The following is a 27,359-nucleotide window of genomic DNA, read 5'->3' on the forward strand; positions in this document are numbered from 1 at the left end:
AATAGAAAAGCATCTTTAATCAATGATGACAGTTGGAGAAACAAAAAGTAGAAAAAAACACATACTAGTATTACTTGAGTTGGAGTTTGTACAGTATGGGGAAATTCCTCTGTTTCATTTTCAAGTGTGAGCAAACAGAGGAAGGTCATTTTACAGAATGTTAGAGACACCAGAGGCCTCATCCAGACAGAATGGTTTAAATCCACACCACAATCACTCATGTTTCCTGTCAGGAGCCACTCAACTGAATGTTGGTATTGAGCTGCGGGGATGAGGCTGAGGCTGTGTTTGACTGTTTTTGGAGAGAGGTGTGTGTGGTTGCATGCCTCAGACGGCCTGGAAGCAGATTTAAAAAGGTCCTGGAGCTGCTGCCGGGCCCGTTGAACACAAGGACTCTTCTGGAGGGTTCGCCTCGATGACACTGAAGCCTCAGTTCAGGATTCCGTGTTTCCTCTCTGGAGCAGATGACTCAGTGCTGCTGTTTATCTGAGGATTACAACACTCACACAGCATCCTTTTCTTTAACTTTCTGTCCAGTTAGAATATTCAAACTAAACATATTTTCCTTTCTATTTCTGCCTCAGGACTCACAGGAGATGCAAGCCTGCTACTTCAGTTAACCCTGACTGAACCCGCAGTAGCTGGGAAAGCAAACGTCCCCTCCAGATGTTTAGTCGGACAGCGACGGCGAGCGCAGGGACCTGCCGCTGGCCGGGCTGTTGCTGTAAGCGTGTGAGTTATCCCTCTCTCTGTCCTTCTCTTTGTCCTTGCTCTCGTGTTTGTGCTTGTGCTTGTGTTTGTGCTTGTGCTTCTTCTTCTTCTTCTTGTGCTCGTGGTGGTGGTGGTGATGGTGGTGGCCGTGCTCGCCCGCATGCTTCGACGAGGAGGAGGTGGTCTCTTTGGAGAAGGACGGCACGGGCGTGGCGGGCATGGAGAGTATGGCCTGCTCTACTGACGGCGGCTCTTTACCTGGAGGGCGAGGAGGATCAAATGAGTGTGTGTCTGTGTTTATTTCTTTCTCGGGATGATGTAGACGTAGAGAGTGTGTGTGTGTGTGTGTGTGTGTTTACCTGGTGTAGAGGGTCTCTCAAGCAGGTTTAGATGATGGTGAATGAAGGCCTGACTATCATGAACTGTCTCCATATCAATATCCTCCTCTTCCATCGTGTTGAACTACAAACCAGAAATACATGTTAAAATCTTTTTTTTCTTCTTTAAAAAAAAAAAAAAAAAAAAGCTGCATATTTCAAAATAAAAGCACATTTAATAAAACATTCCTACTTGGAGTCTCTCAACATTTCAGCAGGAATAAAACTATGAAAACAAACAGGTTGAGAATAACAGGGCAGAGCTGAGTGAAGCAGCAGGAGAGCAGAAACAAAAACAAACTGAAGTCTGGACAGAACAGGGTTACCCTGATCTTGAAGCGGCCTCTACTTCCGTCGTCATCCTGTTGCTGCAGTATCTGGCCCGGCTCTGGAGGGGAGCCCAGCGGGGTCTCGGCCTTTCTCTTGAGGCCTTGAGGGGGCTGGCCTACTCCGCACACACCTAATGAAATAGGATCTGGCTCTTCATCCACCTGGAAGAGAGCAAACAAAAAGTCACTTGTAGACTGTGTGTAGTGGAGACGCTTATTTACTGTTGTGTCAGGTGATCTTCCTCAGCAAATGAAGATTGCTCAGTTGGAAGTGAAGACTGAGATTGTTTTTGGAATTGTTTTGTTACTTGCTGTTTCTAAGGTCAAAATGACCTTGTTTGAATTTTTAATTTAAGTTTTTTTTAAATTAGGAGCTCTTAAGCCAACAAAGGACAAGATATCCACAGCAACTAAAACTCCAGCTGATTAGGAACATTGGGCCTCATTCAAGAAGCCAAATACCAACAAGTTCCCTCTTCATTTCATTCATATCTATGATTTTTGCTTATTTTGTACTCATTGATTTCTAGAACTCACCAATGTTTTCTTGTGTTTGCTCTTATCACAAGTATTAGAATCATGTTTGTCATTTTAGAATAGGTTTTTGTATTGCAGTGTTTTATTTATTTATTTACTGATGGTCTGTATGGTACTGACCTGAGCAAAAATAAATTTCCCTTTGCAGACAATAAAAGAATATCTATCTATCTATTTATCTATCTATCTATCTATCTAGGTAAGAAAAGATTTTACGAGCACTTCTCCCAAGATCTCGTTTTAACAGATCAACAATTGTTGGTTCAATGCAAGAAAACAAAAGTTTTAAATTTGAGGAAATGCATAAATATCATATTATAAAAGAAAGATTATGTTAGAAGTAATTATACTTATTAGAATATTAAACTCGTGGGATAAAGAAATACTTTTAGGACTATAATAAGTTGAAGTTTATTTAACAGTACGTCCATTTCATTACTGTTAAAGTTCATCTTCTTCTTCCTATACATCTCTCTGATGACTGGACATGTGTATTTGCCCAGAGTATTTGCACACGACCCAACACCTGCCCTTATATAGTGTATATTGGGTGTTACCTAATACCTCTACTAATATCAAATCAGCCACACACCTCCAATTTAAGATCAAATGGCATTCATCATTCAGCACACCTGAGTAAACGCAAATTTGGTTGGTTGGGAACATTTGATGCATCTGGAGGGTCATCTAACCCTTGACTGAAATTTAAGGCAATGTTGCTGCATGAGGCTCATTGTGTGATAAACCAGAAAGCTCCAGAACAGCTACTAATGGTTGACTGGTCAACTACGATAACACTGATTCAATTCAACTAGCTGTCACAGATATTTTGTAATAGCTATTAGTGCTTGAATTGTGCTGTTAACATTTAATAAGGCTACAGCAGTGATGCAATGGGAATGAGGTGCAACCAAATACTGCTGGCAGCACTGTACTGTAGCACCCATAATTACACAGATTCAACTTAAGATAATATAGTTTTCATGATGTAGTTGTTATTTGTGTGCCAGCTGAAAATGTAGCATTAATAAATCAGTAACATTAAACAGAAGCAGAGGAAGACCACCAAGCTGCTCCCCACTGACATCACCACATGCATAAAAACCCATGAAACTTGAGTTGTTGTTTGATGTAGTTCACTCTTAACCAGTGTGTGTGTGTGTGTGTGTGTGTGTGTGTGTGTGTGTGTGTGTGTGTATGTTGGCTGAAATGACACAATTACACACATTTTATGGTCAAAATAACAATATTTTAAAAAAAAAGAGAGAGAGAGATTAAATCCTACAGACTGACTGTCCCCACAGTGGAATGTCACACTACTTACAGTCGTGTAGCACATGCCGACACCATGGATGCCTATGCTGGCTGCTGTGTCCATGATGGCAGGGAGCCCCAGGTCTGGCTTGATTGTGGGGTTTAGGACAGCTTTCTTCTCCTTCAGGTTCAGTACCAGGCCCAGTTCGGGCAGGGGCAGGCATGAAGGACGGGTCAGACCAAACAATGTGTGGTAGAGGTTCACAGCGTCGCAGCGTAGCCGCCAGTCGTGGGAAGTACCTGAGAAAACGGACAGTAGGAAAAAATAAAGCAGGTTAGATCAATCAAAGTAGAAACAAGTAGTAACGTTTCATTCTGTCGACAAGGAAGAAGAGTGACATGAAACCTGCATAACAAACCAGATGAAACAAGCATGTCAGATGATGCTGGACCACATTGCAGTGCAGTTACCAATCACAGGAGATTCTAAGAGAGTAAAAGCATCCGTACACTTCAAAAGAAATGCTTTTCAGATCATCGAACATCAACTGAAACTCCCTCCACTTTCACCTGTCCAATGTCAGAATCGACAGGGCTTTGTCCAACTGGACAATCAGACAGGCACGTGTACCAAGGTGAGAGAACAGACGGGGTTCTAACACGTCTCTCAAGCTCTCTACTTCCTGTGTATGCAAGTGAGAGCAAAACCAGAAATACCTTGTATTAACTAGTTTGTCAAGGGATAAGTGAGAGGCGAGGAGGTAGTGAAAGGAAAGATGATAAGAGGTAAAGAGAAAGAGACAATAAAGGACAATGACATGAGAGCTACATGCATTAGTATAAGTGAGTGATTTGAGTAGCAGTGTGCTGACAATTGTTATGAATTTAACTCCAAATATGGCTGAAGAAGACCTAACATGAGGGGGTGGGCTGTGGCTTTTGGGCTCTAAAGTGCTCGGAGTTTGTGTTCTTACAGCACTGACCTTCAGTTAGCGTAACATCATCCTGTGTGAGTGTGTGGGTTTAACACAGGGGGTAGCTGTGGGTTATGGGGGGGTTTGAATGAAACAACCAACACTTCTTCATAACATAGTATTTAAGTGAACCACACTCTGGTCACTTTGTATTATATCTGGCAGTACAGTCAGGCTGTCCAGCAGCCACCCACACTGACCCACCGACAAACAACAAAGCTCACTGGAAATAACGATCATCAGTGTTTTTGTTCATCCTTCATGCCTGCGAGTCAATAAATTAAATAACATGTTGCAATGAGAACTGAGCGGTCTGCAGGAATATGAAACTGTGAACATATATACTTGTATTTGGGTTTTAAGCTGGCGTGTATTTGGATTGGCAGACTGAAACGCTATTGGCTGGCTGGCAAGCCTGAAAGACACATAGGACCCCCTGGAAGAGAAAGAAATAATGAAACCCGAGGACACAATAGAAGGCAAAGCTTGTACATGGCAGACGCACGGCACAGAAAAAGCAGACCTTAACCTTTTTCACTTCATGGCGGGAAGAAACAGCGAGACGATAATGAAGGGAAAAGGCAGGGAGTCAAATATTTCATCTGAAACACAGAAATGAACCCAACATGAAGAATGTGGCCCTTTTTACTTTTCCTGATATAATATGGTGTTGTCTGAGATCACACCACTGACAATACACAAGTACAGTAGAGCCAACAGCAGCCTCACCAAATGGTTGAGACGGTTTTCAAGGACCTGGTATACAACTAACCAATGAGGAGGATGCACCAAAATCTGGAGGGCATTCCTGCGATAGCTGTGTGTCTGATAGAGCTGCTCTTTTACATTACGTGCACCAACACTTTAATTAAGACATATAAATACATCACCCCTCTTTTTAAATACACCAGTGCATAAAACTACCTCATATTACACATGTAAATGCATCAGCACTTTACTCTGTTTTTCAAATATGTGTCTGGTTTTAAATGTGAACAGCCTGATCTATGGAGAACGGCATTTCACTCCCATAAATGCTGATTGTGTATCATGGAAGCTATGATAAACGTGACAGTGTGTTATACAGTGTGTGTTAGCTAAAGCTTCAGGACAAATCAGTAGTTAAACATTGAAGACATCACCTAACTCTGGGAATTTTGATGAGCATCTTTCTACATTGTTGACATTTTACAGAATAAGTGAAGAGGGAAAAAAAAGACAGAATAATCCATAATAAAAATGATCATTATTTGACCTACTACAGAACCTGTGCTGCAGTTGTAGAGCATGTTCTGTCAAGCTGCACAAACACACTGTACATGTGGCTGCACAGGAAATGAATATGTAGACACATGTATGAAAGTAAACAAGTGGAACTGGACGTAAACAAAGACTATTTTGATTTTTTTTTTTTTTTTTTTTACAAAAGAATAAAGAAAATGGGTAAAAAGAAAAGGGGCAGAGATCTTGAATGATATCAAGCAGCAACTTTAACTTGACTTTATGAACTGCAGCAAATCTCTAAGTTTTGTCCCTTTTTTTCCTATTGGAACAGAGCAACCAAAGTCTGGAAACCAGCTGACTGAGACACACGAGTGTTGCATTATCTATTTGAAAACACAATAATTTAAGACAGAACCAACTCTGATTCCTTTTAAGTTAAGTCAAACCCCCTTTGGGATCTATTGAAGAGGGTCACAGAGAACGTTCAAACTGTGTCAGGGAGTTCTGCAGCAGCCGATTGGTTCAGTAGTCTGACAGAAGTCCGTCCAGTCAAACAGATGTGGAAGGGGAAACTAATTCTCTCACCCTTTGTTCATATGAAAAACAGAAAGTGATCTGTTAACACCTCGTTTTATCAGGAGATGATAACAGATCTCAGATGACTAAATGTATTTATTGATGGGTCAAAGGAAAACAGTAGGGTGTCTGATTCTGTCCCGACTGTAAAGGCATGAAACATAAAAATTGAATAAGCATGTGTGGAAAAACTATGAATGTCCCTGTACACCCTGTATAAAAATGAATAATAAAATAATACATAATTGTCAAATATTTTGTGAAAAAGACCAAAAATTTCAGGTTTAAGGAAAGTCATTTAGGGTGTCTTTACTGCTTTCAAATTTCAAAATGCGTCCAATTTGACCCAAACACTGTGTAAGAGTTAAACACGTTTTATTGGTCAAACTACAAATGGAGCCAAAAATCTGTAAAAGAAGTGCTCCCCTTCTGAGTAAAATGAGCCACTGTCCCTCACAACTAGCCTACAGTGCCAGGGGCCCTGAAAGATGGAGACACAGTGACCGTGGCTCAAAAGTAGGCTCAGTTAACCAACAACTGAGTAACAGTAACATAAGTAGTGCTGCTCTCAACTTGGCTACTTTACTCTCTCCTCTGCTCCGCTGTGTGTGTGTGTGTGTGTGTGTGTGTGTGTGTGTGTGTGTGTGTGGGGATCGAGACGAGAAGAGAGAAACTCAGCACGAACATAACAGAGTCTCACACTGAGCTCAAATGAAACGAGTGCACATTAATTAGGTAAATAACATGAATAAACAGAGTCTCTGCTGCGTTTTGCTGTCACACACGGAGCTCAGTGGAGCACAGAAGAGACAGGGAAAAAGGTGAAGTACTTGAGTCCACAACTACACTTGTTACATTATTATAAATGCAATAAGTTTTGCAAGTAAAATACATAGTTTTCTTCACACAGAATCATTTTTAATAGCATATATGATCACAACTATCATACTGTACAGGCCTGAAGTCACCTGACAGAGGAGCACTGGTGGTTCCAAACTTCCATGTCACTGTGATGTTTCAACTATACTGCTGGGAACTTTAAAGCTTTAGAAGTTCTTCAGAAATAACTTTTAATCAACTCCATAACGCAACAAAATCTAGTTTTAGCAGACATTCAGACAGCACCAGTAGGCTGGGAAACATCTTCTCAGAAGTCTGAAACCACAGTGTAACCAGAAGAGAACTGGTGAAATGAGACTGGCTCCTGTTGGGTAAGATATTATGCTTTAGAGCTTTTTTAGTGGCATTGTGAAAAGGCTCTGGTGGCTTTGACAGACAGAAAACAACATGTCCCAGGAGGATGATTTAGCTTCATTTAAGGTGACCTACAAACATTTTGAGGTCCCTGCAGCGTCTTCCACATATGAACTTTGTTCCAAATTAAACCAAATAAACATGTTAAGTTCTGTTACATGCACTGTGTTGGTTGTTTTAAAGATCTGGAATGTAACCTCATTTTTATAAATACAGTCTGTTTTAGACAGGACTAAGCAGAAAAAGTTTTTGACAAGGTTTGGATGTGCACTGTATAGTGAATATTCTGAATCACAAATAAAATCTATCTATTTATCTATCTATCTAACATCACAACTCTATGAGTTTCTCAAATGACCAGAAAACATAAGTAGTTTCTCAGTCGTACATGGAATATCACAAATAAAATTTTAAAAATCCAATTAGGCTTTACTAATGTTAACATTGTGGATGTCAGTTTTGGTTTATTTTGCTTTTGATAGACCAACATGCATTAACAGGTAACTAAAAGCTGTGATGTACTTTTCGTTTGTGAAAACTGTTCAGCAGTAAGAGGTCAGAGCTAGCTTATGTTATGTTATGTTACTTGCAGTTTTACCTGATACCAATCCTAGGTAATTGTCATCTGTTATGTGGGTGCACATCAACCACCTGCACCTCACAAAATGACATAACTAAAAGTGTTGAAGATAAACAGTAGTGATTGAAATATATTATATATGTACATATGAGAAATCTAGTTTTTATAGTCTACGGTTGTAATTAATTGTATTTCATTTGAGCGCCCATGTTAACAGGTTAACACAGAGCATGTGAGCAGCGTGGCTCGAGTTCGCCCCACACCCCAACTGGCCGGAGGTGTGGCCCACCTTTACTCCCAGTCCAGAGATTTCAAAAAGGTGTTTCAGGGCAGTAAGATCTTGTCTAAGTTTCCTACCAAAGTAGTGTGAGGTCGCTAGCTTAGCTTTAGCACACATCCAGTGTCCTGCTTTACTTGTCATCTGGCTGAAATGCAAACCCAACAACAGAATCGATCGATCGATCTAATAAGCGGCACCAACACAGAGTTTTGCTCTCGCATGCGCTGCATTTATAGTCACACAAACACACGCGCGCTGTCACTCTAGTGCGCGCTCTTGCTCGTTCACTCCAGATTCCGGGAGAATACGTCTAATTTGCGGGCGTCATGGAGACGCTATCGGCACATCGCCGATGTGGTGTCCATCAGCGATGGCTGTCAGGCATCTCCGATGGACGATGCCATCGTCCATCAGACCAACCCTAATAGTTGAGCAACTCTTTCACATCATAAAAAGTGAATAAAGACTGAGTATGAGTATGTGAGTATGCTGCCAGACACTTCAACATGTGTGTATGCGTACATGAGTGCATGCATCTCACCTGAGTTCATGAGCTTCCACAGCTGGTCGACCAGAGCTTCGTTGCACAGAGCTGATTCTGTATTCTTGGTGAAAGGTGGATTCTTACAGAGCATACCCAGGATCTTGTGCCTGATAGGAACACAAGTTCAACTATAAAAACTCACATCTTGTCTGTTTGCCTGTCAGCTGTGCAGTTAGTCAGCATTGACAAAAGCCAACTTTGAACCAAGCAGGTGAGGCTGGTTATTTAACTTAGGTTTCATGGGACTGATGAAAGAATTCTCTAATTAGAAATGAAATGTGGTTATCACTCATACACTCTACCTTTACAATGTACACAAGAAAGCTGCAGAATGAAATAATAACAAAGTATGGGAAATATTCTAATCAACATTAAGCCTTTTTGTGACAGTGTAATGTATGAATGTGTGTTGAATGATGGGTGCTGACCTGACATAATGAACTGGGTCATTGTGAACCATGTCTAGCAGCCACTGCAGCTCTCCTGAACTCCTTTCAACTGGAATAAAAAGACATCATGAACACAAGAAAGGGAGAAAGAAAGAAAAAACATCTTACTGTGAGAAACATCCTCATCTTAATTATGGATATGGCGCCATGTCAGCAAGCAGAGAACCACATTAAACTACCATGTATTTCTGGGTTTCTTTTATACTTTTTAGATGTGTGTGGATATAAAATCTGGGTTGAGATGTGTTTAAAGTGGTGTTATAGTCTAAACAACTATAAAAAGGGTTAGTAACAGTAAGAATATCTTACACACACACCATGAATGCACTCAAAAAGGAGCTACCATAACTGGCTTCCCCAATCTTTAGCATAAACACCTATTGAAATACAAATAAGCAGCTATACTGAAACTGACCTCCAGGGACTTGTGAGCTGGATAACCTGTTTCATGATGAAACTACATACTAACAACAGCTAGAATATTTGTGTTTAAAGTCTTACCTCTAGTGTAGTCCACCAGAGCCTTCAGCGCAGCGACACGAACATCAACAAAGTGTCCGTACTCTGCGTAGGACTTGAAGAGTGACGGGTCACTGGGAATATGACCGTTCTTCTGAAGCTGACGAATCGCTTTCAGACAGCTGGAGAGAAGGAGGAGGATGAAAAATGAGGGATATTCCAGTTGTGTGTGAAACAAATGCAAACAGATGATTTGTAGAAGGTATTAAGCTTGCTAATATGCAGTTTATTGATCAAATGCTGTGTTTCTTTCCAACAACAAATGAAGTTTTTATTTGTATTTCATATACTACACTATCAGTGGTAGATGAATATATTGTGCATAAGTTCTATGCTGAGCTGACATAAATAATATAAACAAGGAGATGAATACTGTATGCCAGAGGTTAAGTTATTTTATAATCTCCTAGTAAGAAAAGAAAATCTATTGTTGTATTTTTTCATTAAAATGTATATTTCATATCTAAAAGCTTAACATAAATTAAAAACAAGATTTTGCCCTTATTAAGAAATGTCCCATTTTATTCTTTAGTCTTACTCTATTTTTTAGCAGTGTGTTGCTTTTATATTCTGTCTTGATGCATCTTATGTTTTATGTAAAGTAAAATGTGTTTACTATGATTGGGTTTTATTTTCATTTCTCAAATTCCATGTTTTTTTTCAATTTTTTCTGTTAAATGTTTGTTTTATGTAAAGCACATTGAGTTGCCACTGTGTATGAAATGCGCTATATAAATAAAACTGCCTTGCCTTGCCTTGCCTAAAGCACTTTGAATTGCCTTGATGTTGAAATGTGCTATACTAATACATTTGCCTTACCTTGTCTACATATATTTAATTGTCTTTCACACTAATATTGGAATGTATATACATATGTTAGAAAACAATGTAAGCAGGGTGAAAACTTTACAATAACTATTTTGTTAAACTTGTGTTGAGCCATACATTGTATTGAAGTGTATTCTTATTTTCTTGTCCAATTATTGTGGCAGTATTTATCATAATGTTAAAGAATTAGTAGCCGCTTGTGGTTAAAAATAAAATCAAAAGGTAAACATGTACAGATTAAATGGAAAATAGAGAAGGGTGTTAAAACAACTACATTTTCAAACAATATATCAAAAAGTAAATTTGTATTTTGTTGAGAATGACTTTGATTATTACTCTCTACCTGACAGTGATGGTGTTTCTGAAGCTGGGCAGCAGTTTCTCCATGTTTAGGAATCGGGTGATCTCCTCTAAGATGAGTCGCACGTCGCCGTTCAAGTTGTCGACCGTCCGTACTTCATTGCTGATGCTGATGGCTGGGGTCAGAGAGTTGGTCAGTGCTTCGATCAGATCTGCACGGTAGTAGTTATCTGAAAACTGGAAGAGAGGAAAGAGGAAAAGTAGGCAAGAGATATTAAAATACAGATCTGTATAATGACAAAATCTTTTTGGGAGTGTAAATCAGTTCTTAGACACGCAGACCTTTAGTAAATCAGGCCCTTTGTGTTTTAAGAATACCAAAATAACTTTTTTTAACCATTCACATTCATGTATATATAAAATTAATTAAAATATAATGACATTTCTTTAATATGCATTTACTGGATTTTGTCTATAGTCATAATTTTTTGAGTGTAACTACGTTAAAGTGAAAATGAGTCTTTACTTTGTTTTTTCTGTTGTCGTTGTACTTGATGAGGTCGAGGATGAAGTTGAGGACATCTCTGGGACAGAGGTTTTGCACGTCTCGGAGTAACGCCATGGCAACCGGCATTGTCTGACATTGAAAACAAAGACAAAACAGAGGTCATGATATAAAATGATCATAACAATATTACTAAGGCATGCAGGTGGTCGAGTGGTTAAGAGCGCATGCCACATACGCAGCGGACCCCGTTTTGTGTCCCGGCCGGCGGACCTTTCTGCATGTCACACCCTCTCAAAGGCTGTGCTAGACAAACTATGTAATATATACATACACTTAAGTCCACTGATAAGATTGTGAACCATGTATCTATCAATCAGAACTGCCTTTAAAATAGAGCTCAGCTTTATCAAGAGCTACCGGGCAGGTTTTGAAGACCTAGTACACGTTCAACTGTGTGTCCCTGCCGGTGCTTTTTGTTTATCTGATGTACCTTTTGCAGGAAGTAGCTCTGGAAGTTGATGAAGTTGTTGGTCTTGACGATGTTGGGGCAGCTCTTGCAGCAGAACATTCTGGTGAACAGGGATTTCATCGCTGGCGGGCCCTGCCACGTGCTCACCATGGAGTTGGCGATCTGCGAGGTTAGAACAAAAGAGCACAGTTTGTTACAGTACATTGTGATCTTTTTAAATTCATAGAAAAAGAAAAAAATCAACTTTGCTTATTATTATTGATTTACTTTAACTAAATGCAAATTACTTGTTTTGACAAAAAAATATGTTGTCATCACTACTCGGCTTATATTACATGTACAAGATTCATAAAATGAAATGACGACCATTAATAGTATAGTATAATATAGTATAGTAGAGTACAGTACAGTATAGTATATAGTATAGGAAGTATAAAAAAGCAACATTTTTACATCAGTCTGTTGCTTTAGTTCAAGCTTTATGTAGGACAACATCTGTCAAATGTCATCACACTTAAATAACACGTCTGAAATGTAAAATATACAGAGAATAAGAATAAGCTGAGCTCTCACAACTTATAGTAGCATGAGAAATACCGCACGGCACAAAAGAAATGACGAGTCAGGAATGTTGTAGCTTGTATAACAATGACCTTTCTGTACGTTATAATTTTGCGGTGAGAATTGAACTACGGAGTAAAACATTCAAATGTATACACGAGCAGCACACGAGGTTTCCGCAGGTATGAAGACCGGTGGCTCCAGCGGTCTCTGGGTTCCAACAGGATATTGGGGGGAATACATGTTAATGTGGTAATATAGGGCCACGGGTCACTGACACAGGATGTTGTCGTTTGGTAAGGTCAATAAAGGGGGGGTGTGCACGCTGGAATGTTTTCGTATATGAGTGTATGTGTGTGTGTGCGCGCTCATTCACGTTTTTTAGTGTGTGCGTGCATTCTGTCCGTTTTTATGCATTCTTTACCCCCTCCACCCCCCCACCCTCTGATTACCTGCCCCAGGGCTATTCCTTCTTCCTTTCCACATTTTCTATCAATAACAAGCAAGTTAAATACAATCCAACCAATCATAATGCAGCCAAGTCCATCTGAGGGTTAAAGTCAGTCATATTTCATCTTGTGGTCAATGTGGGTTTGCAAGTCTTGCGCGTGTGTGTTTATGTGCGTTTTTTTGAGTGTGTGTATGTGTCTCTGTGTATGAGCTTGTATGTCAATCTGTGTGTGAGGACTATATACCGAAGGCCATTACTACAGGAGTCTGTTGGGGGTTCTGCGGCCAAACACAGCAACTTAATGAAAGAGGTGAAGTGCTGCCATTTCAACCTCCACTCAGTTTATCATGTTGTGAAAATATTGGTTCAGGTGGAGCGCAAATGGCGGAAATCCAGTGGGGTTCCAGTTGGAATAGACCAAATCCAGAGAATAGAGAATTTCCTGCAGCCACAGAATAGGATTATTCAGTCAACTGAGTTTAAGTACAGCGAGGGTTAAACTGGTGGGTGGCCTCTCTGGCTGGGACCTAATATGTTGCTTTTATACAGAAAGGCCTATTCACTATATTCTTTTAATTGAAGATTTGTTTTCTATTAACTATAAAGAGAATAGACATGACGGAAGATGGGTGAGATAAATCATTTGAAAATAAGGGAACATTTTCATTTTACATTAAAAATGAAAAGAATTTTGGTGTCAAATTATTGTTAAATTCAAATCATGCTAGTTTCAATGCCTTACTGTGAAGCTACAAACTGAACCACTGTTTCATTCATCCAGACCCCCCAAATGTTCATTCATCTAACTCCCTTAAGGCCTTCCTTTCTCTCCCCCCATTTTCTTTCATCTACTAATCCATCCGCATGACTCCCCTCTCACTCCACCTTTACCCAGCCACCTCCTCTCTCTCCTCCATCCCTTCTTGTTTTTCCTCTGCGCTGTAACTTTCCATGTTAAGATTTTTATTTATTGCCATTTTGAAACTAATTACTTCCAAAGCAAATTTAAACAGTGATGGCAACACTCAACTTCTATCTAAACTCCATTTTCATGACCTCTGACACATTATGATGAATCCTTACATCACCAGGTTTTGGCCATCTGGAAGCACGGAGAGCTTCAGTTGACGAGTTACAGTTGTTTGCTTTGTCGGACATTAGGCTAATTTATTCTTTAGCAAATAGTGCCAAGTGATTTGTATAAACAACTAAACTCAAGTGTTTTATTTATCTTTCACTTTAAATTATCACGGCAACCGGACATCAAGAGGAGCTGACAGTTTACTTTTAAAGACAGAAACAGAACACCACAATGAAATGTTGGATATTTATTTTGGAGGACTGGAGGAGGATTTGGTTGGTACTTACCTTTAAAAAACTAAAAGGGTTCACATCCCTTCACTGGGTGTTTTTTACTGACTTTACTCACCACCAGCCTCTGTATTCTGTGCCAGGTATTCTGCTCAATAAAAAATCCCTCATCCAATCACAGTTGGATAATCCTCAGTGTGTGACACTCGTCCCTGACACTACAGCCCAACTGATACTGGATTTTTGGTGCCGATGCCGATATTAGGGAGTTAAAAAAATTCTGATATCGAAATATTGGCCGAAAATATTAAACGTACAGAATATATAGATACTTTTTTTTTCTTTTTTTAATGATCCCTCGAATGTAATGAAAGTATGATATTTTATAGTTTAACATGTTTAACAACTTGATTGTGTGAAATGACATCAGTGCACTAAAACGTCTCTGGGAATTAATTATAATAATTAGAATTAGTAATGAATAAAAAAAAAAAAACATCAATCCAATATGCATATATTAAACTTGAATTAAGAAAAAGAGTCAAATATACATAAAATGCTGCCTATATAAAACATTTTTAAAAATATCGGCACATAGCAGACAACATATTCTCTGATACCAATATATCTGTGATAGGTCAATATCAACTTATAATATTGGCTGACCGATATATCGGTTGGGCCCTCCCTGATTAAAAACTGTATTATCTTTGCATTATGTGGAAGCAGCTGAAGTCCAGTTAAATAAGTTGTTTGGTGAATTTTATTATGTGTCAGGAGTACACTCCTCTGTTGCACAAATGCTGTATTGCTTCAATACCGACACACACACTCACACACACACACACACACACATACCTTGGCCAAACAGAAGCAGGCCTGCATTCGGACTCTGTAGAAACACTGTTCTTGCTCTAGGATGTCAGTCAGAGCCAGTCTGGAGGCAGGAGTGGGGAACTTCTCCAATGCTGATATGGACTCCATCTAGCAGAGAGATAAAGTATACGTTCATCAAGCTGTAAGCACCTATTATGAATGTAGTTATTGGACTTAGTTATAGGTTAAAAACCACCGACGACAACAACAAACACAACAACAATGGAACGTCTCCGAAAACCACTTACTTTAACCATTTACAAATGCTAAAACAAAAGGCCGATGTAGAGAAGTGCACTCCTGCTGTTACATTATCCCACCTGTGCAACCACGTCCCTCTCATAGCGCAGCTGGTACTGCCACATGAAATCAGCCTGCTCAAACTCCACCTTCCTCAGGATGGACATGTCTGGGTCAATTCGGATCCAGAGGAGAGGAGAATCAGCACTGCAGAGGAGAGGAGAGACAGGGAAGAGACTCTCATTTAATTGAACCTTTAATTTGAACATATGATACGTGGAGAAGATGAGAGTACTGTTTATTACAGCTAGGAATAGTCAAGTATCTTTCAAAAACTATGACTTAAATGTAATAGACCTTCCTGAAAATGACAACATTCATGCAATATCCTTCCATCCATTTTCTGTCGCTTTTCCTGGACAAAGAAACCCAGACAACCTTCTCCCCAGCAACACCCCCCAGCTCCTCCTCGGGGATCCCAAGGTGTTTTCAGGACAGGAAAGATATATAATCTCTCCTGTGTGTTTTGGGTCTGCCCTGAAGTCTCCTACCAGTTGGACGTGTCCAGAACACCTCTAGTGGGAGGTGTACAGGAGGCATCCTGACCAGTTCCATGCAATATATATTATGTGTAATGATGTAGTGATGTCTTACTCCATAGCTGATAAATCCATGTCAACTTCCTCTCCGTTCATCAGAGGGATCTTCTTTTTCTTGTTTCTGAGGATAATAAATCAACAGAACAATCAGTATTAAGTCAACCAAAGACTAAAAGAGTAACATGATTTTTTTTAAAGCCCTTTGTCATTGACAGTAGTGTTTCACTAGAACAGCAGTACACTTGTGTCTCTTTTTGTTACAGTAGATAAAGTACCTCCTGCTCTTTGAGTGACAGGGGATGTCATGTTTGAGGCTGTTCTCCTCTATCTGCAGCGTGTGGTTGAAGGACCCGTCCAGCTCCTGCACCGTCACCTTGATGGGACCCTGTAGAGAAAAATACACATGAATTTTTGATTACATGTGTAATCGTACCTCCAGTCCTTTTCACACGTGGGATTTACCGCTTCGCTGAGTTAATCACAGACAGACAAAAAACAAATTCCACATACTGTATCTAAATGCTCACCACATATTTTTGAGTTCCAGATGATGTGTAGTCCTGACGGATCTCCAGCTCGAGCACGTTCCTCTTCCTATTGAAGGCAAAACTCCCGAAGAATTTCACTACAGAACTCTGGTCTCTGGGTATGAAAAGTTAAGTCAATAAAATCTGCTTATGAACCATGAAGTTGCAAGAAACATAAACCAAATGACACAACAGACATGTGATGTTTGGAAGTTACAGTTACAGATAATATTGAAGTGAAAAAAGGTAAATGAAGGCTTGACATGACTAAGCACTAATCATACTGCTCCAGTCTGTGAAAAGGATACACCCATTGTTTGATGAGAGGGCCGATGTCTTTGCCGGAGACGTTGGAGATGGATTTGAGGAAGGCGTGGGTAGACAGAAGCATCTGACTCCACATGTGACTCTGGTACTTCTGGGATGAGGCTGTGCTGGCCAGACTCAGGAGCTTGTTGAACACCTGAAGGAAGGCATCACAACAAACATTTAAAGGAAGACTACACCAGTGTTTTGCTGTGAAGTCGAGAGAGAGAGAGAGAGAGAGACAGAAGGTATGAAATCCTCACCTGCAACATGAACTCCATGCTGATCCTGTTTTCTATCAGCCTCATCACCAGGTGGGCTTTACACTGGAACATCTTGTAGTACTCCCAGGACAATGTGTGAGGGTGCTTGATGGAAAAGTGAAGGTGGGGAGTTGGACTGAAGAAAAAAAAAAAGAAGCTTGGTCAGTGCAAACGACCCATTAATTACACTTCAAACATTAAAACTGAATCACTGTGATACATCAGCATTCAAATTGAAGTGAAATCTATTACTTGTCCTTCTCTTTGCCTCCACTGAAGGTTGGGTGAAGCAGAACTCCTCCCATCTTCAGTTCATAATCCACAATCTTGTCCAGCTCCTGGGAAACAACATAATGAAATTAAGCAACATTTACAAAAGCTCAGTGAAAAATGTAATTATTCTCAATTCAGTGTGATAGAAGACATTTCAAAATACATGGCCTATAAAAAGTATTCACCCTCTATGATTTGTTCCCCTTTTTTGCCTTTATAAATTGAATCACAGTCAATATAATCTGGCTTTTTTTAAAGAGAATTTAGAAAAGAAAAAAAACTCATTAATGTCAAAGTGAAAACAGATTTCTACAAAGCAATGCCAATTAATAAAAAAAATGTTTTATATTGTGACCATGATTCAATTTGCACTTTTCACTGTACATTTCCAAGTGTTTTTTTTTATCAAATGTCCAAAACCAAAAGAATATACTCAAATGTGAGAAACTGGAACCATCGCATGTAACATGTAACTTTTTTGTTACTATTTTGGCATGTAAAATGATGCCAATATTTTTTCTATTCATATAATCAAGTAATAGACTAATCATTCCTGCTTGAATCATTTGTAAGAAAAGCTTAGTGCCACCAATTCTGAAATAATTCTTATCATTGTGAACTAGCTTAAATTGTTCCCTCAGTATTCACTGAATGGAAAACTTCAGTTGATCTTCAGTGAAACTTATCTGTGAAGGGTTTCCTGCTGTGTTTTGTAGTTGAGCCGCCTTGTATGAAATAAAGAGCACCTCCTCTAACATCAGAAGACATTATTAGATCTTTATGAAACAGCAGGCTCATCAAGCTTCAGTGAAAAGCATCACACAGACCACGTATTCAACAAGTGAGCTGGCTGTTTAAACCAACATCTGCTAACTACATAGATAACAAGATGAGATGCATCAGGATAGATTCAGTTTGTTGGTTGACTGATCAATTATGTTATAAGTTAGTTTTGCACAAATTAATCAGCAACACATTATATCAAAGATGTTTCAAAAGAAAATCTGCTGAGTTTTTAAAAGTTCGGAAAGTAGAGACAAACAGTGAGAAAATTGAGCCTCATTACTGCACTGCAGGAGTTGGGCAGCTATTACCACCTTTTCTAACCAGTTTCCTTAAAGTGTCAAGACAGGATTAACAGTAGAAAATCGAACTCTTACCTCTTTGATCCAGTGCCGGTACGCATTGACTCCGAAGGTCTTTTTCAGGTAGAGGCCGTAGATGTAGCCCGAGATTCCCTTCAACACCCACTCATCGGCCCTGTAGAACAACATATCACCATATTGTATCATATCGTACTGTATCATCCTGCATCATATCGTATCATATCTTATCGTATCATATCGTACTGTATCATCCTGCATCATATCATATCATATCGTAATGTATCGTATCATATTGTATCATATCATACTGTATTGTAGTGTATCATATCGTACCTTATCATACCTCATTGTATCATATTATATTGTATCGTATCGTATCGTATCATATCGTATCATATCGTATTGTATCGTATTATATCGTATCATATCATATTATATTGTATCGTATCATATCGTATCGTATCATATTATATTGTATCGTATCATATCGTATCGTATCATATTATATTGTATCGTATCATATCGTATCGTATCATATTATATTGTAACGTATCATATCGTATAGTATCGTATCATATCATATCGTATTGTATCGTATTATATCGTATCATATCATATTATATTGTATCGTATTATATCGTATCGTATCATATTATATTGTATCGTATCATATTGTATCGTATCATATTATATTGTAACGTATCATATTTTATCGTAGTGTATCATATCGTACCTTATCATACTGCATCATATCGTATTGTATCATATTATACCGTATAATACTATATCATATCATATCGTGTCTTATCATATCACTACAGTCTAAGCTTACAAAACACGAAACCTCAGGAATTAGTTTCATTTCCTACATGATTTATGGTGTATGTACAAATTCTACAGAATGATCAGCAGCAAATGAATAACATATTTTATGTATATTAACTTCAGACCACCAATCATCAGACTTTCACAAAACCTTGTTTTAGCATATGATTTATGGCACTACTTCAAATTAGGCTAGAATAAATATCACTGCTCATTGTTCCTCTCCTCTCTTCAGTAATGAGGCGTATCGAGTCATGTGCAGGTAACCTGACAGTCGGATGATGAAATCCCTTTTAGTTTGACCTCATCAACTATTTTTTGTTGCCCACACTGTTTTGAGCACCTCCAGTGTGGAAAGCCTTTTTTTAAAGCACTTGAGACCACACTTGTGTTGTTTTATCACTGTATAATACTGAGTTTTACCCTGGAAGAAACTTGGCATGGTAAACACACCTCGTAACAGCAATGTATCAGCCTGGATTTATTAGCTTGTGAAAAAGTGATTACTGATTCAACCTTGGTGGTTTCACTGCTTGAAGCTGAACTGAATCCAGTCTGGCTTATGAAGTAAAGATGATTTCATCTGTGTATTTGCTTTAATCAACATTAAGAAGAGCAAAAAAAACTTGTTTTAAAGATTTGATCCATACTTTGCCTAGATAATCTGTCTATGGAACAAATGATTGATAACTGAGAACTGTGGTACACGAAAGCTGTGAATTTAATGTCTTTCATGATCTCCCAGACAATTAAAAACTTTAGAAAAGCAGCCCCATGTTCTGCCTGGGTAAACTGCAAAATGCTCTAAAACACAGTATGATATACAGCAGACATTCATGAGGCAAACAACTATTTTATAGATTTGATGTTTTTGTGTGCCTTTTCTTTTATATATATCTGACATGCTACTGAGTGTGGCCTGTTTTCAATTATAGGCCCCAGTTAACCCCCACGCTGATTAATTGCTAGCAGGCAGCGCCGCGCTTTGCTAGAAATCAAAGAGATCTGACTTTCTTGGGGTCTTTTCTTACACAACGGCCAGGCAGCTCAACAACATAAGCAAACCCGTGGCCCCACATCTGATGTGCGTTTAGAGGTCAGAGAGGAGAAGGAGGAAGAAGAGAAATGATCAGAGAATGAGGAGGAGGTGAAGAAAAGACACCCACGCGTTTCTCTCCCGCAGACCTAGCAGCACGAGTATGTCTTAAAGTCCTGCTGATGGGCTTAACACGAGCAATCCCCTGTGAATCACTCCCTCGATCTCTCACACACATCCACCGTGCTGGCTAAGTTGCCAAGCAGTAACACGGCGATCCATCATGTTGGCAAGAACAGTCATTCAAGGCCAGTGTTGGCCTGACTTCTGACTCCTAACACTGACAAAATAGCTTAGTCCTGTTGTAAATCTCTCAACACCTGCCTTATATGAAAAGGTCTGAGGGCTAAATGTTACCACACTTCTCACAAAGACCAGAATGCAGCGGGGGGAATTGCTGACAGCCTGGGCTCCATCCAAAGTGGTTTGTGCGTTATGCGAGTACGCTTCCAAACAATAATGACAGCACTTTTCCATTACATAAACATCTGGACACTGGGGCACTGCAGTCTGATCCTGGCTGAACTCGTATCACCTTTTTCCATGATACTGTGCTTAACTCAAAGCTGGTTTCAGACATGCACGGTCTAGAAAGTAACGCTATGCCTGCAGTTGTGAGCTGTGAAGAAACACGGCCGCGTATCTTACTATACGGTGTGATATACGGCACTTTCTCTCTTAGATACTTATAATAAGAAGCTGCTATGGCTTACAATAGTCTGCCAATTACATTACATGATTTCTAACTTCAGTTTCAGTTAAGCTTTCTTTCTCTCTCTCCATTGTTGCCGATGAAACTGAACTGGAATTGTTTATATTTGAATTTGAATCACTCAATTTGAATGACCGCATTAAAAAAACTGAACTTGAATCATTTGAATTTGTGTTGTTTTAGCTTGAATTATTGCACTAAAAAAATTAATCTGAATAGCATCATTTTTAATCTAATTTATTCGCTTTGAACTGAACTTTCTACAAAGTTGAATTTTCACTTTCTGAGCAAACAAATTCGATTTCATCACATTACATTCACTTTAATGTTTATTGGAATTCAGTTCCGGAGGAATGAACTCAATTTCAAATTATGGTCAGATTCCTTTTTTTTAATATTCAATTATTCAAGTTGAGCGATTCAAATTCAAATATAAATGACCTTTATTTTCCTCTTGATACCCCACCTCTAACTTCTGGTTCTACTCACTTTATTTAATCATTATATTTTATGAATCTTTTATTATCTTTTATTTATTTTATTCGGCTATTTTTTACATTTGTATCCTACACCTCTGGTGTTTCCTCAATGCAGATTCATTGCTCTCTTAACAGGCTTGCCGGCCTGATACAGAATGCGACGGTGCGACTGGTGTTCAACCAGCCAAAGAGGGCACACGTCACTCCGCTGCTTATCGAGCTCCACTGGTTACCCGTAGCTGCTCGCATCAAGTTCAAGTCTCTTATGCTTGCCTACAGAGTGATTGTTGGGAATGCTCCCACCTACTTAAATGCTCTTGTAAGAGCACATGTTACCCCCCGGATGCTGCGTTCATCAAATGAGCGTCGCCTGGCTCTGCCAGCCGTACAACCACGGCAATCCAGATTGCTGGCCTGAAAACATTTGACTCATAATAAAGGTAGTTTCTGACAGCGGTAGTAAACAGCTTTATCTAGACCCCTGCCTCACATATTAGGCTGGAATTTGCTACACTACAAAGTGTTGAGTCTCACCATGACATCCTGGAGATGAAACAACCAAAGAACTGCTGAGCCAAAGCCTGGGCTAGACAGCTGCGTGTCTGTGGGGTCTGGTCTATGATCATAGCACTGTGGAGCAGGTTGGTGCTGAAATACAATAAAACACACACAGTAAAGTCACATTGAAAATACATACAGCAAGCGTTCCGTGACTGTCTATTTATTGGTATATGTGGAATTTCGTACATATCAACCCTATCCTTTACTGAAAATACACGCTACTGTATCTCATGCTTACCTGAAGATGCTCATGGAAGCGTAGGAGGCCACTTGTACGTAGGCCTCGTCCACAAACACGGTCTTGAAGCAAGCATAAGGGTAGCGGCATGTGAGGATCTCCTCGTAGAACTCAAAAATCTCATGAAGGTAAGACATGGAGTGTTTGAGCAGTGGCAGCAGCTGTGGCAGGCAGAAATGGGTCACCTAGGAGAAAGCAGAGCAAATATCAATGTTATGGTTATTCATTAGGAATGAGGGATTTTTTATATATATATATTTATATATGATTATTTTTATTAGTGGTTTATCTATTGATAATTCTTTTGATTAACTGTTTAGTCTATCAAATGTCAGAAAGGCTTGCATGGATGTGGTGTCCACTCCTATATTGTATAATTCAATAAATTCATACAATAGAGATTTTTTGCTTATTTTTACAACAGTGCCCTAATATCTTTTATAATAACTGTTTTATCCATTTGAAGGACATTTGCCAGTGACGTAAACCTGAACCGAACACTGCCACCTTGTGTTTAGGGACATCTAGTGGTCATTAGTAGGAAATACAAGGGTGGACAAAAAAATAGAACCACAATATTACAATTCACCTGCAGTAAAAAACAAACTACCACTAAAACTCAAAATTAGAAAAACAAACATTCTAGTGACTATATACCAAGAGTCTGTGAGCCCTTTGTAACTCTAAAGGTTTTTATACTAGACCTTGCAAAGTAACTGATACAGACTATGGCTGTCAGACTTCCACTAAAGCTGTTGCACGCTGTGACAGTACCGGGACTAAACTGCCAAAACTGTTGGTGTATCAGTATTGTTTCTTTTGGGTTTTTCTTACTTGTGAGTGTGTTACTGAAAACTGTAGCCACATTCGAATAGTGCTTTGCTTTTTGATTTTCTAAAAGCAATAACAGACTAGTAGTTTTTAAGATAAAATACCAATGAAGTCTCTAAATATGAACAAAATCTTTGCTTGTCTAAACAATTTCAATAGGCATTAAACATGAGTAAAACAACTGCAACAGAAAAAAAAGAACCCAGGTAATATTGGTACCCTCCATGACTGCCTGGCTGCTATTAATGAATCCATGTCACTCAATTTCCGCCTAATACGTTTATCTCTGAAGCAAAACTCTGCATCAGCCGTCTTGCCTCCAATGTGAAACCTTCCTCGAGAAACCTCAAAACCAAATCTGAACTCTGACCCACGCATCAACAAACCCACCTCATGCATGTAGGGGTCTACGAGGATTTCGAAGGGCCCCACAGCCAGGGAGATGTTGGGGGCCGCGGTGGGGATGGGGAGAACATAGTGGTATGTCTTCTTCCTCATGTCGTGTGTGTAGATGGTCTCGACCAGATCGCCGCAAGACACCGCCACCATGGAAGCGTCCACGGTGAACTCCAGCTTCCACGTGCACAACTCTGAGTAGGAGTCCACACAGGGGAACCAGAATCTGGAGAGGAGGGTTTAAAGCGTGGGCCAAAAATACAAATGAATGTGATGACTAGTATTATAATTTGGAGATCATAGGTAACGGACAAATCCACCTAATGACATATGTCAGCCTTTTTACTACAATTTTACATGTTGGGACAGCTACAAATAATGGATTATAGTCTCATAATAAATCTGGGTTTCTGTATACACATGTTTTAATACCTGGTGGAGTTCTGGTACCCAAAGGAGAACACGTGAGCTCCTCTCTCTGCCATACTGCCCTCTATATCTGGAACAACAAAGTGGAGAGCCCCTTTTCGCTGGTCCAGAGAAAATTCTATGTACACCTTTAACACTTTCAAATCTGGGGACAGAAAACAAAGAAACATTAATGTATCATTTAGAATCTCACAGTTGAGTTTCCGTAGATAACATGAAGATGGACAGATCCTCTGAGTAGTTCTTGGTGAGTCATGTGACCATTACAATTGGAGCCATCAGGAAGTTAAGGAATTGTGTATTTAACAGTAAAACTTACTTTAACAGTTCATGTACTGTTTATAGTTAACATACTATAATGTTGAGCTTCAGGGAAATTATGAATATCTATTCATGTACAATATTTCTAAGGCAATATATCTTCTCCTGATTATATTTTACACATTTTAGTTTATATTATTACAGCTGTGTTTTACTATTCTGTCATTGAATAACTGTTTATACCCTGGTCTCCATTTACAGGTGCCCGCAGAGTGCACAACAGTTATTGTCAAAAAAAAGAACAAACACATGTATAACTGCTTACTACTACATAATAGTATGCAATAAACCATTTATTACATGTTTATATATGGCTTATAAAAGAGTGTTTAAGTGTTTAGTGTTTAAACAGTTTAGTGACGACAGAACTTTAAAAGGATAGTGGATGATGAGCGATGTTGGTTGGAAAATAACTTTAAAAAAAACCCTGAATCTTCTGCATTGCCAAAATAAATGTTTCCATGGCGTTATATAAAAAATAAATAACAGAAATCCAGTAATTGTCAGTGGGCTTCATAGTTTTCACTTCTCACCATCTCCTTGTTTCCACAGTTCAGAGGGAACTTTGATGACGAGCTCCCCGTGTCCTGCATCAGGGTCCACAGCACTCACTGCTGCTGTGTAGGCACTGGAGAAGTAGTTCAGGTTCCTCCTACATATACACACATTAAACATTACCACAGTATAATCAAAGCGCCACAATATGATTAAAGTTGACAGGCAATCATGGTGAACTATCATCAGCTCCTAGAGAAATGTTAGAACGTTATGGTAAGGATATAAACTATGGATTACTAAATATTATAATACTAATAATAACAATGATAACAATGCTGTTGTGGTGCTTGATCCTTGTGGTATTTTGACCAAAGTATGTCAACTACATTTCATTATACCCCAGGGAACGGAAAAGGAGTATAATATGGCCCCTTTAAAAAACTGTATACTGACTGTGAGTTGTAATATAGTACATTTCCTGTAAACTGACTCGAAGAACATTTGAAATAAATATAGCCAGATAAGAGGTATGCATTTTTGCTTAGGCCAATGAATCGAGTAGTTAACAACAAACTAATAAATTGAACTGATGAACAAATCTGTTGGCTTATTCTATATTGTTTATACAGAGAAAGGTCTTATAACTTCCAATTTAACTCAAAGTGTTTATCATCATATGTTACAGCAATGTTTGAAGAGAACCTGAATCACAAAAACACTAGTAAATGCATCTAGTTATAGTAATTATTCAAGCATGAATATGTACTAGTCTTTGTCACAGTCAGGCTTAGTTTTAAGTATATGGGACAAATTAACTAACTCCAGCACAACTGTTACACTAATATACTTCCAAGTTCCACTAAAATGTGCACCCCATAACCCAGACAGACTGATGTACTCACTGCTTGGACTCATGGTGGCACACCTCCAGTGTCGGGTCATTGTAAATGAATGGGGCTTCCAGGTCATTGACTCGGACCCTGTAGATGCGACACTGTTTACTGTTTAGCTTGATCCTGTTCAGGTTGACCACTGTTGGGAAAATGGTCAACTCAACATAGCCCTGCAGGATGCAAATGACAGAAAGAAGTTAGCAAACATGGACTAGATTTGTCATCAGTTGCTGAGATGATTTTTCATTGTCTGGATGCAAATCCCAAGTTGCATAAAAAGGTTTGTTCACCCAAACAAAAGTGCTGTCTTAATCACAGAGGTGAATTATTCCAAATTCCTTGATTCAAATGGAAAATGTCACATAATTCTGTATGCCTGTAGCATAAAAGCAGTCTGACATAAGCCTGCTTTACAACTACAAAGTAAAAATTGCCCAATATATGTGACAGTTTAATAGGTTTTTAATGCAGTAAGTCACCTACAGGGTTCCCATACATTTTTACAAAGGAATTTTCATTTTCCTTTTGTAAATTTTTATTGTGCCTTTTAACAGGTGTTTTGACACTATGATCTCACTAAAAGATGGGTGCATTTTATAATTACATCTAGAGGAAGCGTTTGGCCCCAGATCACATATTAGAAGATATTAAATAAATAAAAGTATAGAGATTGATGATTAGTATATTCATATTAAATGAATCTACTGATTTTTGACATGGTAAAAGTGTGTGTGTGTGTGTGTTTGTGTGGGTGTGTGTGTGTGTGTGTGTGGGGGGGGGGGGGTCCAAGTTCATGCAGCCTGTCTTATATCCGTTATCTTTGTTATCAGAGCGGGTCATGCCTAATTCAAAACCTTTCCAAACCATTCCCAGGCCTGGAAAACTGTTTTTCTCATTTCATAACATTTCCATGTATTTCATGACCGTGAGAACCCTGCATCTAGTTAAATGAGTGCGACTTGTACATAAGTGAACAAACACTGCTATTAAGGGGTACACTGAATACCTATAGGATAACCTGGTTTAATATCCGCTGCTGTTGGTCAAACCACAACAAAATGCCAAATTAGACTCTACAGCCTTGTTATGTATGTTTTCGTCACACTACAGCTGCTATACTCACAATGACGGATTTCCTCTGGAAGTTGATGTTGTTGATGCAAACCACCTGGTGGGTCGTAAAAACAATGACAGAATACCAATGTCAATATAAATATGAACTATGAAGTTAACTTTCTAACCTTTCTCATTCATTCATTGTTTTGGTACTTGAAGCAACACTAACATTATTGTCTCTAGGAACGTGTTTTACATCAAGTGTGTTTACGCTAACTTCGTACTAACGTTATCGAAAATGACAGCATACAAGTATACAAAAAGAATACTTATAATTTAAAGGGGCGAGGGCTCTCAAATCCTTTATCCTTCTTCCTGTTCATCTTTGCTTCTTGTTGTGTCCTGGCTGAAGTTTCAACATCCGTAACTCCGCTCCGTGTTCTGCTAGCTCTACATTTAACAAGCTACGACACTAAACACACCGCAAACTATGTTAAAACGAGCCTGTGATATACACACGAACATAGAAAGAAACGTTGTAATGTCAGGACTAGTACTGGCATAACCTCTCCGTGTAAAAGCGAGGGCTCTATCTGCGGTGTGCAGTGTTTTCATAGCAACCACAGCGGACTTATCCGTGAATGTAAGTCGGCCATGCCTGACAGTCGGTATGTTGTAGAAGAAATTAGATCCATATGTTGATTACTCCGGTCACCGTGCACCAAAATATCAAAATACACACACAGTCTCTCTCTCTCGGGCTGCTCAGACCATTGTGACTGCTGCTGGGATGCGTTC

The 27,359-nt window shown here is 39.1% G+C and overlaps 1 protein-coding gene across 3 annotated transcripts; it reads right to left on the reverse strand.

Moving 5' to 3' along the window:
- On the reverse strand, positions 1-27,359 carry taf2 (TAF2 RNA polymerase II, TATA box binding protein (TBP)-associated factor). 3 transcript variants are annotated; one of them, XM_062422372.1, is made up of 27 exons: positions 26,895-27,359; positions 26,629-26,683; positions 25,515-25,675; positions 24,648-24,766; positions 23,797-23,938; positions 23,359-23,590; positions 22,138-22,322; positions 21,873-21,986; positions 18,281-18,380; positions 17,100-17,185; positions 16,848-16,983; positions 16,587-16,741; positions 16,279-16,393; positions 16,027-16,136; positions 15,807-15,872; positions 15,233-15,359; positions 14,895-15,020; positions 11,735-11,875; positions 11,263-11,373; positions 10,780-10,973; positions 9,591-9,730; positions 9,069-9,138; positions 8,638-8,747; positions 3,279-3,508; positions 1,415-1,579; positions 1,071-1,173; positions 1-969 (listed from the first exon to the last, which is right to left on the reverse strand). In XM_062422372.1, exons 1-27 carry the CDS (start codon positions 26,942-26,944, stop codon positions 671-673), a joined length of 3,642 nt encoding a protein of 1,213 aa, XP_062278356.1. In that variant the 5' UTR covers positions 26,945-27,359; the 3' UTR covers positions 1-670. The 3 variants fall into 3 exon arrangements, with proteins under 3 accessions (XP_062278356.1, XP_062278358.1, XP_062278357.1); XM_062422374.1 differs by having other exon boundaries at positions 1,415-1,612; XM_062422373.1 differs by lacking the exon at positions 26,895-27,359 and having other exon boundaries at positions 25,515-25,592; positions 26,629-26,672.

This window comes from Scomber scombrus, chromosome 7 (genome assembly GCF_963691925.1).
Source record: "Scomber scombrus chromosome 7, fScoSco1.1, whole genome shotgun sequence".
Taxonomy (NCBI): Eukaryota; Metazoa; Chordata; class Actinopteri; order Scombriformes; family Scombridae; genus Scomber; species Scomber scombrus.

Excerpts from the sequence above, each read along its gene's own strand:
- taf2 (XM_062422374.1), bottom strand. The coding sequence starts at position 26,944 with ATGAACAGGAAGAAGGATAAAGGATTTGAGAGCCCTCGCCCCTTTAAA. Across the intron at positions 24,767-25,514 it reads TGCCACCATGAGTCCAAGCA|GAGGAACCTGAACTACTTCT; the intron begins GTGAGTACATCA and ends GTGTATATGTAG. Across the intron at positions 8,748-9,068 it reads GACCCAGTTCATTATGTCAG|GCACAAGATCCTGGGTATGC; the intron begins GTCAGCACCCAT and ends TGTTCCTATCAG.